This window comes from Plecotus auritus (assembly GCF_963455305.1).
Source record: "Plecotus auritus genome assembly, chromosome: 7".
Lineage (NCBI taxonomy): Eukaryota > Metazoa > Chordata > Mammalia > Chiroptera > Vespertilionidae > Plecotus > Plecotus auritus.
Window position 1 is genome coordinate 74,546,904 of NC_137774.1, and position 12,304 is coordinate 74,559,207.

The window sequence follows — 12,304 nt, forward strand, 5'->3', positions numbered from 1 at the left end:
TAAGCTATTTTGAGTTGTTTCTATCTCATGCAAACAAAAAAGACCTGTTGACCCCCACCTTTGCAAAAGTAAGAGAGTTGTACCCCAACATGCTCATCACAGAAGACTGGAGAGTTTGGAGCAACAGAGCCCAGATGGTATTTGAGCATCTCAGCCACAGGTGTAGAGGAGACTGAGTGGGTTTGCTTGAGCAGTGGCTGCCCCTCTAGCAATGAACTCAGTCCTAATGTCTATTAACTTGTGGGAAGTCCCAGGAGGGAAACAATCTCTCCATTGTGTTAGCAAAATCCCTGGGTAGACTTTGAAGGCAGTTTTGGAGTCTGACCTGGGTTTAGGCCCTGTCTCTGACCCTCCCTAGTGTGGCCTCAGGAGAAGAAAGCTCAGTTTCCCCATCTGAAAAAGTGGCAGGCGAGGTGGCGCTGAGCCATGCACACCAACTTCCTAGTGCAAGCGAGGAGGAAACCCTTCATGTTGGCCTTTGCAATTTCAAACAAACCTAGCAAAGAGGAAGGAAATGATTAAAGGGAAGGGAAACCACTGGTACAAAGCATTAAGGGACGTCCTGCCAGGAGTTTCCTGCATCCCTGTGTGCCTTGCACTGTTCCACAGAACGGCCGCCTCAAATGTGGCTCTAATCATGTCGGCCCCCGCTGGAGGCCCTCTGATGGCTGCTGCTGCTGACAAGATAAAAGCCAAACACCTTAGCCTGTCACCTGCAGGCCTTAAAGAGCCCTCACTTCTCCAGCTGCCTCTACAGTCCATTCTGGCTGCCTCAGATGCCACGGTGGATCACAGACAGGCCTGAACTCCGTAAGTGCCACATTCCTAAACCAGCCCTGAGCTTATTGGAAGTGGATCTAACATAATCATGACTATACAATCAACCCCGATGCAGTACATGGAGGGCCCAGTAACTCTCACTACTTGCTTTTCATATAAGTATCTAATATGTAGAACTATAAACCATAAATGAAATATGATATATCTCCCATTGGCCACAAGCCCTACCATTCCCTATATATATATACAGATATGAGTGGGTAAGAAAGTTGATTTCAGTCTCTTCTTGAATGAGAAAAAGCCAATATTTCTATAAAGTCCCTTATTAATATTGAAGACCTGTATAGCTTTATTTATATCTTATTTTAAATATATGTTCAATTTGACAAGTAATACATGGATACATTCTCAATGAAAAATTCAAATAATCCAGAGAAAGAGAAAGTTTCTCAAGACTTTTCTTGCCCAGTCAGTTGTGGCTCAGTTGGTTGAGTGTTGTCCTGTGCACCCAAAAATATTGCAGATTCGATTCCTGGTCAGGGCACATACCGAGGTTGCAGTTTGATCTCCAGTTGGAGTGCATACTGAAGACAACCAATTGATGTGTGTGTACTGTTCTATATCTTCTCGTTAACAGTATGTGTTGTAGAATTTTTTTCATGTCAAAACATTAGGATCTACTCCATTCATTCAAACTGCTGCATAATATTTATAATGTGTGTCATAATCTGTTTGACTTACAGGATCATAAACTGGAAAACCAACAGCCACATCTGGACTTACATATGTGTTTTGTTTGCCTAGAACCACATGTTGCCTATTATAAACTGAATGCAAATGGTTTTAGGTAGAGTAAGCAACCGAACTTGCACACAGGCCCCATCCTTCTCTACTATCTTATAGGCAGCCTGATTTATACACTTTTATTATTTTTCTGGTCCCTGTAGGCATTTGAGAGTTCAAACCCTATATTCTAGCTATTATTTGTTTCTGTACATACTAAAATTATTTATTTATTTATTTATTTATTTATTTATTTATTTATTTATTTAAAAATATATTTTATTGATTTTTTACAGAGAGGAAGGGAGAAGAATAGAGAGTCAGAAACATCGATGAGAGAGAAACATCGATCAGCTGCCTTCTGCACACTCCCCACTGGGTATGTGCCTGCAACCAAGGTACATGCCCTTGGCCGGAATCGAACCTGGGACCCTTGAGTCCACAGGCCAACGCTCTATCCACTGAGCCAAACCGGTTAGGGCTTAAAATTTTTTAAAGAAAGGAATTGCTATCATGAACAATGAGTAGCCACATCCATGCCTCTCTGTTTTCGTTTACCTAAGGCATATGCAACACCTGGGCTTGCTTGATAGGTGGGAATGAAAGAGGTCACACAACTGAAAATGCAGTTAGGACATATGCATAAGATTATGAAGTGGAGGAAATCAGAGAGGTCCATGGAGAACTGTCACAAAGGTGCTCTGGACGCAGGCAGAGCCTCCTGCTTATGACCTGTAGCTGCTGAATATCACACTGTCCATCCCATGTTCCTGTTAGTTGTTAGCAGGGAAAGCTCACACACAAACAATTGCTTGGGAATTAGCTGCTTGCTCTCCCAACCCCAGCTCTGAATGGGCTGCAGAGGAGAGAGGGAGGGGGGCAGGCTCAGGACCCTGACATTCATCACATTTGGGAGTGTTTCTCCAGCCTGCCTCCTGGATTCATGGCTTGGCAAGCCTCGGGCCATAGCTAATGGACTTTCTTGGCCAAGGTCAGTCTGAAGGCTGGCCTCCTGTTTAGGAAGCTAATGGTGCATGAAAGCTGCCCCGTGGGCAGCAGGCTCCATTTGAGCTGCCTCTGGGGCTAATGGCTTAGGTGAAGGCTGGTCTGAGACCTTGGAGTGAACTCAGAGAGGTGGTGCTGAGAGGGGGGCCAGTGTGAGGTACAGGTTGGCTAACTCGGGAAATCATACCTTCCTAGGGCCTCTGCTGCATACACCACTGTGAGTGTGTACTCGTCCCTGTCTTTGTCAGCTTGGGCTGCCATGACAGAGCACCAGAGACTGGGCGGATTAGACAATAGGAATTTATTTCTCACAGTTCTGGAGACCGGAAGTCCAAATCAAGGAGCCAGCAGGGTGGATGTTGGTGAGACCCCTCTCCTTGGTTGTGGGTAGCCTCCTCCCTTCTGTGTCCTCATATGACTTTTCCTTAATGCTCTCAGGGGGAGAGAGGGAGGAACTGGAGGCAAAGGAAGCACTCTTTGGTGTCTCTTCTGATAGAACAGTAATCCCATCATGAGGCCCTGCCCTATGACCTCCTCTAAACCTAATTACCTCCCAAGGGTCTCATTTCTACATATCACCACATATGGGGTCAGAGTTTCATAAACTATGAGGGAGGGACAATTCCATGTATAGTGGTCTGGTAGGAATATATGACTGAGGTTGGCCAGGTCAACCCCAGGTATAAGAAAATTGCAAGGCAAGAAGTTATCTGCCCCAGCCAGGAGATCCCTTCTAGGCACATGTGAGCAATGGTGGATGGTGTCCACAGCAAATCCTTTGATACAGAATGGGCTATGAATACAAGTCTGACTCTACATGTCTTTACCTTGGGTTTAAGACTAATTTCCTCTAGTGAATAACTTTCTGGGCTTTGTGAAATGATTTAAATGGTCTAAGCCCAATGTTCTCACCTGTGAAATGGGAGTAATAAAAGTTGTTCCAGGGATTAAATGAGGCAATAAATGTTAAAATTTGGCACATTGTCAGGCACCAGTCTTGGTTGCACAAAACTGTGCGTGTTGTGAAGAAAAAAAAGAAGGCTGTTGTTGCTGTAGTTAGCAGTTCTACCTTTTCATAACACTGACTCAAAACTTTAAAGGAAGTTTTGGCCAGTGTTCTCAGTGGTTAGAGCACCAGCCCTCACACCAAAAAGTCACAGGTTTGATTCCCCATCAAGGGCACATACCTGGCTTGCAGGTTTAATCCCTGAACCCAGTGGGGCACGTGCAGGAAGCAACCAATTGATGTGTCTCTCTCACATCAATGTTTCTCTCTCTTCATCCCTCCCTCCATTCCACTCTCTCTAAAAATCAATGGAAAAAATATCCTCTGGTGAGGATCAACAAAAACAAAAAAAATTTTAAGGAAAAAGAAACCCTCAAAAATGTCTGCAATGCTTTTGTTTTCTCAGTGTTCACTTAATCATGATCAGTGCATGGGCACTGCACACAGCCCTTCCCTTTTTTTCCTGGCAAGATTGTTATAATGTGTTAAAAATAGTAATTATCCTCTTCACCTTAAACACAGGACCAGAAAAACAAATCTTGTTGCTCTGCCTGGTAGAAGCAAAAGTGCCTGTGTGTGTGTGTGTGTGTGTGTGTGTGTGTGTGTGTGTGTGTGTGTGGCACCCATTGTCCCCTCAGGTCAAAACAAATTATTGATGCCAGTTCCTTTAAAAAGACAATTAATCCAATTACCTTCTTGTTGAATCAATCCTAATGTCTTTGTTTTCTTTAACTTGCAGGTTTCAGCAAGCCTGGCTGCCAGCAACACCGAGGTAGGAAATGAGGTCTTCCTGTCACTTTGGAGGGCATTTTGAATGGTTCTGTTTGGGGGTGCAGGGAATCGGTATCTGGCTGTAATTCCTTGGTGTGACCTCTGGTGGCTCTCACCTGGTTGTTCCTGTGCTGCTGGGTTTGGGGCTAACCTGGCCGCTGTGCTGGACTTGATGGTGGAGTGTGTGCTGAGTAGCCTGGTAAAGACGGTTAATGGTCTCACAGCTGGGTCTCCTGCTCATTGCTGTCATGGTGGCCTCAGGGTCTGTCTGTATATACCCGATACGATCCTTGCTCCATAGAGACAATCCTTTTCTTTGGCAGTGACTCCTCCCTCTGTCTTTGGTGCTTTCCATTCCCCCCTCCTTTTCCTCTCCCTAAGCATCCTTGGGGCATGAAGAAAACTATGGCTGATGCTGAAAACATAGGCAAAGAATTTTTAAAAGTTGCTGGTCAGAAGTCACCAACAAGGTGACCATTCATTGGGAATTGTACAGGAAGAACAAGTAGAAAGTTCATTTCCAATAAAGGGCACTAATTCAGGCCTCCACTCTCATGATCTAATTACTTCCCAAAGGCCCCATCTCCTAATACCATCACACTGGGGGGGTTAGGATTTCAACATTCATTGCATAACAAAACATGAACCAGGTCTCATCAGATCATGGCCTGGTGCATAGTGGGTGTGCAATAAATGTTAGCTCCACGCCTCCTCAAGGCCTGATTGCTGGAATCTAGATCAGACCTGAATAGGTCTCTGGCACTGTGGTCAGCACCACGGACAGCTACCACTTCCTACAATCTTCCAACTTCCCCTAGGAAGTCTCACATTTGTGCCACATTTGGCTTTTTAAAGCAATCAGTCAACAATTAAACACCTTTACATATGTTGCCTCTTTTCAATGTCAGAAAATAGGATATTTGTTATAACCATTTTTTTCAGATTTAAAAATGGACTTTTGGAGAATTGAAATACTTTAAACATTGGGGAAATAGTGCTTAATGATCTAACAATTCTACTCCTACTTATGTGCCCAAGAGAAATGACTGCTTATTTCTACCAGTAAATATATGTAATAATTTTCATAGAAGCTTTATTTATCACAGCCAGCCCCAAACTAGAAACAAACCAAATGTCCATTAAGAGGATAATAGGTAAATAAATTGTGGTATATTCATGCAATTCAAGACAACAATAAAAAAGAATTGTCTATAGATATACGAAACAGCCTGTATGAATCTCAGAGGTGTTGGTGAAAAAATATCAGAAGGAAAGAACACACCCTATATGGTTTTATTTACACACATATGCAAAAACACTCCTCTCTGGTGATAAAAGTAACAATAGAAGTTATGTCTGTGTCAGGCACAAGAGAACCTGTTGGGTGATGGGGAATATGCAATACCTTCATCTGGATGTAGTTACATAGGTAACCATCACATCTTAAATGTATAGTGCTACTCATAAGATGGATGTGCTTTATATTAGGTGATCCTATATAATAAAGAGGTAATATGCAAATTAACCCTCACACCCTCACAAGATGGCTGCCTACGACCAGGCCAGCAGGGGGTTTAGCAAGGGACGACCAAATGACTGAACAAACAGGCTGCGTGAGGTGACCAGGCCAGCAGGGGGGCCATGAGGAGCGACCAGGCTGGCAGGGGGGCAGTTAGGGACAACCAGGCCAGCAGCGGGGGCAGTAAGGGGTGACCAGGCCAGAGGGGGGGTAGTTAGGAACAACCAGACTGATAGGGAGGGGGCAGTTGGGGGCTACCTGGTCGGTAGTGGGGGGCAGTTAGGGGTGAGCAGGCTGGCAGGGGGGACAGTTAGGGGCGATCAGGCAGGCAGGCAGGTGAACAATTAGGAGCCATCAGTCCAGGATTGTAAGAGAGATGTCCAACTGCCAGTTTAAGCCTGATCACGGGGATTGGGCTAAACCGGCAGTCAGACATCCCCTGAGGGGTCCCAGATTGGAGAGGGTGCAGGCTGGGCTGAGGGGACATCCCCCCCCCCCCCCCGTGCACAAATTTTGTGCACTGGGCCTCTAGTTTGTATATAAGAAAAAAAAATAAAGCTGCTTGCCAAAAAAAAAAAAAAGAATCACAAACATACAAAAGTATAAAACAGGATAATGAAAAAGAAAGATGAACAGGTGGTATGGAGGAAATTAGGAAGTATAGCAATGCTCAGTATATAGACAAAACAGCAGATCAAAAATAATCTTCATTCATTCATTCATTCATTCATTCATTTTTACTCCAGAATCCCATTTCCTAGATAGAGCAAATTAAAAAAAAATCACTCCAACTTTTTCTTTCTCCTAACCATCCTATATACTAAAAGCATAGTATTCAAATTGTCCCCTTGACTGGGAGTTGTCTGGGAGTTCGACCAGGGGGTGGGGTCAGCTGGGGGAAGGGAGGGAGGCCCAGGCCAGCAGCTGGCAGCTGCTAGGGACTCTACCAGTGCATGAATTTCATGCACTAGGCCTCTAGTTGTTTATAAGGCTGAATTGTAATTGCTGCAGCCAGACCATATTTTTTTGGCACTACTGCAGGGAGGTAACATTTTATTAATTGAATTTCTAATGGCAATTCATCAAAGCAAGCAATCACCATTATTTAGTGCATGATCCATATTCATGGCAGGTTCTGTTAGGTAAATAATAGTGGCTCTGGAGAAGTGCTTCTGTGGGGTCTTTTTCCTTCTCAGGTTCCTTTCTTTCCCCCTAAGTATAGACAAACAGTTGTAATTTAAGCAGAACAAACCCCACCTGTGGAGGAAACACTGGGTAAAGGGAGGCAAGATGAATTGCAAACCCACAGAATCAGTGAGGAAGAATGGCTTTGCCAGTTCCCTTTCTCTCTGCAGATTGACAGTGAATATGTGAATAACGTTTGCTAAATCTGGACTTTGAAAACATGACAGCAAGCTGTTTGTGCCAATAATTTTTCATGGCATATGCACCACACACAGTTTTAATAAGATGGCACATGGACTACTGAGAAATGTTCAAATCCTGCAGAGGAAAGAGCTTTATCTTCTGACCAAATTCTGCCCAGTGATGTTTATGACAGCTGAAGAATTTATCTAAAATTCCCTCTGCTAGCAGCAAAGCACATGGCCCTTTGTCCCCGAGCAGCCTGTAAGAACCAAACTAAGATGTCACATACATAATATAACAGATAAATGGCCCAATTTCCATGTCCACATGATGAATGGAATGCAAGTTCAGCACACACGTATTTGCACATTAATTGGCCCTGCATGGTTCCATTTTGTTCCTAAGTTGCTACTGTATGTCTCATGGACTCTTTCCCCTTCAGAATCATTAAGCCTGTTTTATCGCACAAATGCATACACATTTTCCCCCTATTTATCGTCACGCAGCTTGCCCTGCTGAGAGAGAACCGAGTAACCTGGGCACAGCCATTGCATTGCAAATGCCTACATCTGAGTTCTCTCTGCCACCAACTGCACGTTAACACAAAGATCTGAAACCCAGCCCCACGTTGGCTTTGCTGACAGCCAAACAAAGAAGGTTGCATGCAAAGATGTTTAAAAAAAATCACTTCTTTTCAGTTACCAGTTGGTTTCTTGCCTCACCTTAATGATTTCCTGTTGATAGTTTAATGGTGATATAAACCCAGTGGAGAGCCTCAATTTTGATAAATTGGACTGCTCCTATTTCATGGCAAAGCAGTCGCACTGAGATTGATTGATATTACAGTTTTGCTATCCCAAATAATTGCAGTGGCAAGCTACCCAGGTAGCAAAACCCAGTGGGCTTCAGGAAGCATAGGTAGAATCTCCCTCCCACCAATCCCTTTTCCTGCCAAGGAATCATTTATTTTTCCCGTCTCAGTCCTGGTTCTCAGGAAAGCAGATCCGGGGCTACAGAAAACAGTGCTTTTGAGAAGGGACTGGTTGTTGTTGTTTTTTGTTTTGTTTTTTTGTTTTGTTTTGTCCTGGCCATTCCAAGTCACTTGAGAGGCCAGAACATTTACAAGGCAAAATTGAGCTCTTGCACCAAGAGGGTTCCAGTGGAAAGAGGGTGAGCTTCGGAGTCTTGTAGACAAAGTATGACTCATGGGTCCACCACGTACAAGTTATGTGCCTGTGGGCCAGTCACTTAACTGCTCAAGAGCCTCTTATCAGTAAAACAGGAATAATGAAACCCACCCCAAAATATTGTTTGAATTGTAAATTTGATAATCTGTGAAAGCAGATGTTCAGGAATTATTTTGCTTCCTCAGACAACCCTCATCTTTTATCTCTTGTGTAAAGTAAGACAATAAATAAATAACCTAATTAGCAATCAATTTTGAGATTCATGGCTTTGAAAACTTGCTCCGATGACTGTATGTCATGGCTGACCCAGACCTTGACCAGGCAGAAGTTTACTTACATGACTTAATTCACATGGAGTGAATGGTCCTCTTTGACCCTCCCAAGGGCAGATCTGCTGGAAGATCAGCAATACTTCCTGAGGAGCTCTCTTGGCCTGGTCGTTTTACCCAATCACACTTTGATAGTCTTTTCTGTCCTTGAAGCCAGCTCGAAAGAATATTTAAAGAAACTTAATTAATCATCAGATTTTAATTCAAGGGCCAAGAATTCTCAGTTAGAAATATGATTGGTATTTATTAAATTTGATGGACATGTGAGAGACAGCTATTGTATTCTGGGCAGAGCACTAGGCATTGGGATACATATACAAGTTTGACACCCAAAGAACATATGGCTCAATACTGGGGGAAAGGGGTTAAATCATAAATGCTACAGTATCATTTGTTTCATGAGATCCAGGGTTCTTATAAGAGTGAAGCCCTCTCCACTAGTCCTACTGCATTTCCAGTAAGTTTTGTATCTGGGTTCAAATATGAGAGCCTAAGATTGGAGATGGGTATCGATGGAGGCTTCCCAGAGGAAACAATATGCAGTCTGGATTCCTGAGGGGTAAGTTAGGTTGGCATCAAGTAAAGAAAAGTGGAGAACATGAGCAAAGCCAAAGTTGGTAGAGAGCTTGCACGTTCAGGAAATAAGCATTAATGGGGTGTGGAAGCAGCGGGGAAAATGGAAGAGATGGGAATGAACAGGGAGAAACCAAGGCCAAGTGACCTCACAGAAAGCAAAGAGCAAGAGAGGGCTACGAGAAAGAGATGAGGGTATGAAATGATTCAGTGGGTCCAAGAGAGTGGGCACCGCATTGGCGGCACCGGGTTTGTCAAGTCTACAATCATTAACATCCTCAAGAACTGCATTTCCAATGTAGGTGACTGAAGCAGGAGTGTTAGATGTGGTGGCTTAAGGAGTAAATGGAAAAAGAAGACATATAAGCAGAGCATAGGCCAGCCTTTCAAGTATTTGAGCCACAGGAACTTTGGCCCTTAGCTGAAAGAAATTGTGAAGATGGAGATGGGAGGCAATTTTGTGTATGTCACAGGCCTGGAATGAAGATGTGTGGATGTGCAGCAGAACACAGATAGGCCTTACCCACTGAAAGTTGAACAGAGTATGCGGTGCTGAGCCCCGGTGACACCACTGTGTCACCGGGGCTCAGCACCGTGCCAGAGAGCTGTGGCATTAATTGGGCTGAGAAGGGATATTTTCCCCCGTGACACTGAGAAAGAAAGGATGAAGAATAAGAGTGATAAAGTTGAAGGAGAGGGAAGAGAAATTGAAAGAGGTTATGCCTGGCAGACTTCATCCTTCCAGTGAGTAGTAGAGGGAACTATATGTGCTGAGAATAAGGGGAACAGAAGCAGATTTTGGGGCTAGAGGGGAATAAGCCGAGAGAGGGGACCACTGACTGAGGCACAGGTGAGAGGCTGCTAGATCAGAACTCTGTTCAGAAGCACCTGGGGAGGGAGGTGAGAGGGAGTCTCATGCAGCGGCAGAGTGAACACCGTGTTCATCGTTCACCATGTGCTCACCGAGTGCCAAGCACTGTGTTATCCTCACATGATCTTTAAATTGAATGTCACTGTCCATATTTTACATAGGAAGAAGCCAAGATTCTGAAAGGAGACGTAGATTGACCGAACTTACTTAAGAATTAAACAGCAGACTCAAATCTTAGAGGGAAGACAGGGGACAGTGGGCAGGGGGAGGGGGTAAGAGATCACCCAAAGAACTTGTATGCATGCATATAAGCATAACCAATGGACACAGACAATAGGGGGTGAGGACATGTGCTGAGGGGTAGGAGCAGGTGGGGAGAGGTCAATGGGGGAAAAAGGAGACATATGTAATATTTTCAACAATAAAGAATTTAAATGAAAAAAAAAAAAGAATTAGGGCATATGTCTGGCCAGTGTGGCTCAGAGGTTGAGTGTTGGACCATGAACCAGAAGGTCACAGTTCAATTCCCAGTCAGGGTACATGCCTGAGTTGTGGATTTGATCCCTAGTGGCGGGTGTACAAGAGGCAGCCAATCAATGTTTCATATTGAATTTTCTATTGCTCTATCCCTCTCCCTTCCCCTCTCTAAAAATCAATAAAAATATATTTAAAAAAAGAATTAGGGCATATTAAAAAAGAATTAAACAGCAGGACCAGTGTTGGAATCAGTCTGCCTGGTCACAGGGCTAGGGCTCTTTCTGCTATGAACCCCCCACCATTGTGAGCTCAGCTATGGAGTCTGATGCCTGGGTTCAGCGCCATCATTTCCTATCTCCAGTCCGTACTGGTGGTGAAACTCGGGGAAATTACTTAACCTTGGTATGTTGCATTTGTCTGCTCCATAGAATGAAAATAATTAATGAATGAATCTTAGTGTGCTTTTTTGCAATAGTGAAAAGGCATAATATAAGGTAGGAAGGCAATTAGAATATTAACTGGTGCATAGATAGTGCTTAAGATGTGCTCGTCATTGTGGCTATTGGTGTCATTGGGAACTCATTCACAGTGACAACAGAAAATGGCTGAGGTGCCAAGCAGAATTAGTTTGTAGCCTCTAAACCAAATGGAAGCATCAGTCTCGGAGTCTTCCAGAAGCACCTGACTCCAGGGAAATTAATTGAGGGTCCCCAGAAAAGGTAAGTAGTTTTAAAATTTCTCTTTCTACTGCTTCTTTCAGAAAAAAAAAGTGTGTTTGTTACTATGAGGTTTTGAGGATGCTAGAAGGATCTCATTATTTGTATGTTGCTATGGAATTAAAAGTAACAAAAACAAAAAGCTAATTTTTAATTAGCATCTGACTACATGCCAATCACCCTACAAGTCATTTTATATACCTTGTCTTGTTTAATTTCACTTTTACAAGAACCCTATGAAGTAAGCACTATTTCCTAAAATATCATATTTTACAGATAAGCAAACTGAGTCTCAAGGTAGCTGATTAAATGAGTCTTGGAGGCAATAGGAGGGGGATCAGAAATCATATCCAAGACTGTTAGATCCTAAAGCCAGCTGAGGTGATGAGGAAGTGAGGCCAGGAGGCACCTACCATCTCTCAGAGGCCTTTCCACCCTCAAGAGAAAACCCATTCTCTCCTCCAGATCCTTTCTTCTTCCAAGTCTTCCCCTGCTCAACCAGTTTCATTGACACTCTCTCATAAGATGTTGTGAGTGCTCTGTGATCACAAACCCCTATTCCCACACCATAAATTATTTCCTACAGTTTTGACACCGTTTATTTCCATAGCATTATACATTCCAACCTTCTGACTGTTTAAGATCAAACGATGTGCTCCAGGCTCATATTTCACTTCAGCTCTCAGACTCGATGCACCAAATTAGACTGAACAGCGGAGGCTCCAGCCTGTCATAGTCTGTAATGTTGCATAATTACAAGGATTCAGCATGTTTTATCAATGGCAAAGGAGAAACGTACTCGTCCACAGTGGCATGGCTTCCACAGAGGCAATGGGAGAAGGCTTAGAGATGTGGCGATGGAAGAGGAGCTTTGGGATGTTCGGAATCAGCCCAGGGGTCGGGAGGTAAACTGATAGAT

At 43.7% G+C, this 12,304-nt stretch overlaps 1 protein-coding gene across 9 annotated transcripts in view; it reads left to right on the top strand.

The window, feature by feature from the left end:
• RBFOX1 (RNA binding fox-1 homolog 1) overlaps positions 1-12,304 on the top strand; it is a 2,122,525-nt gene that overhangs the window by 528,193 nt on the left and 1,582,028 nt on the right. For all 9 annotated transcript variants that reach the window (XM_080678210.1, XM_080678241.1, XM_080678221.1 and 6 more), the window contains exon 3: positions 4,314-4,346. In XM_080678210.1, the coding sequence (XP_080534336.1) occupies positions 4,314-4,346 (33 nt within the window). The remainder of the gene's footprint in view (positions 1-4,313; positions 4,347-12,304) is intronic.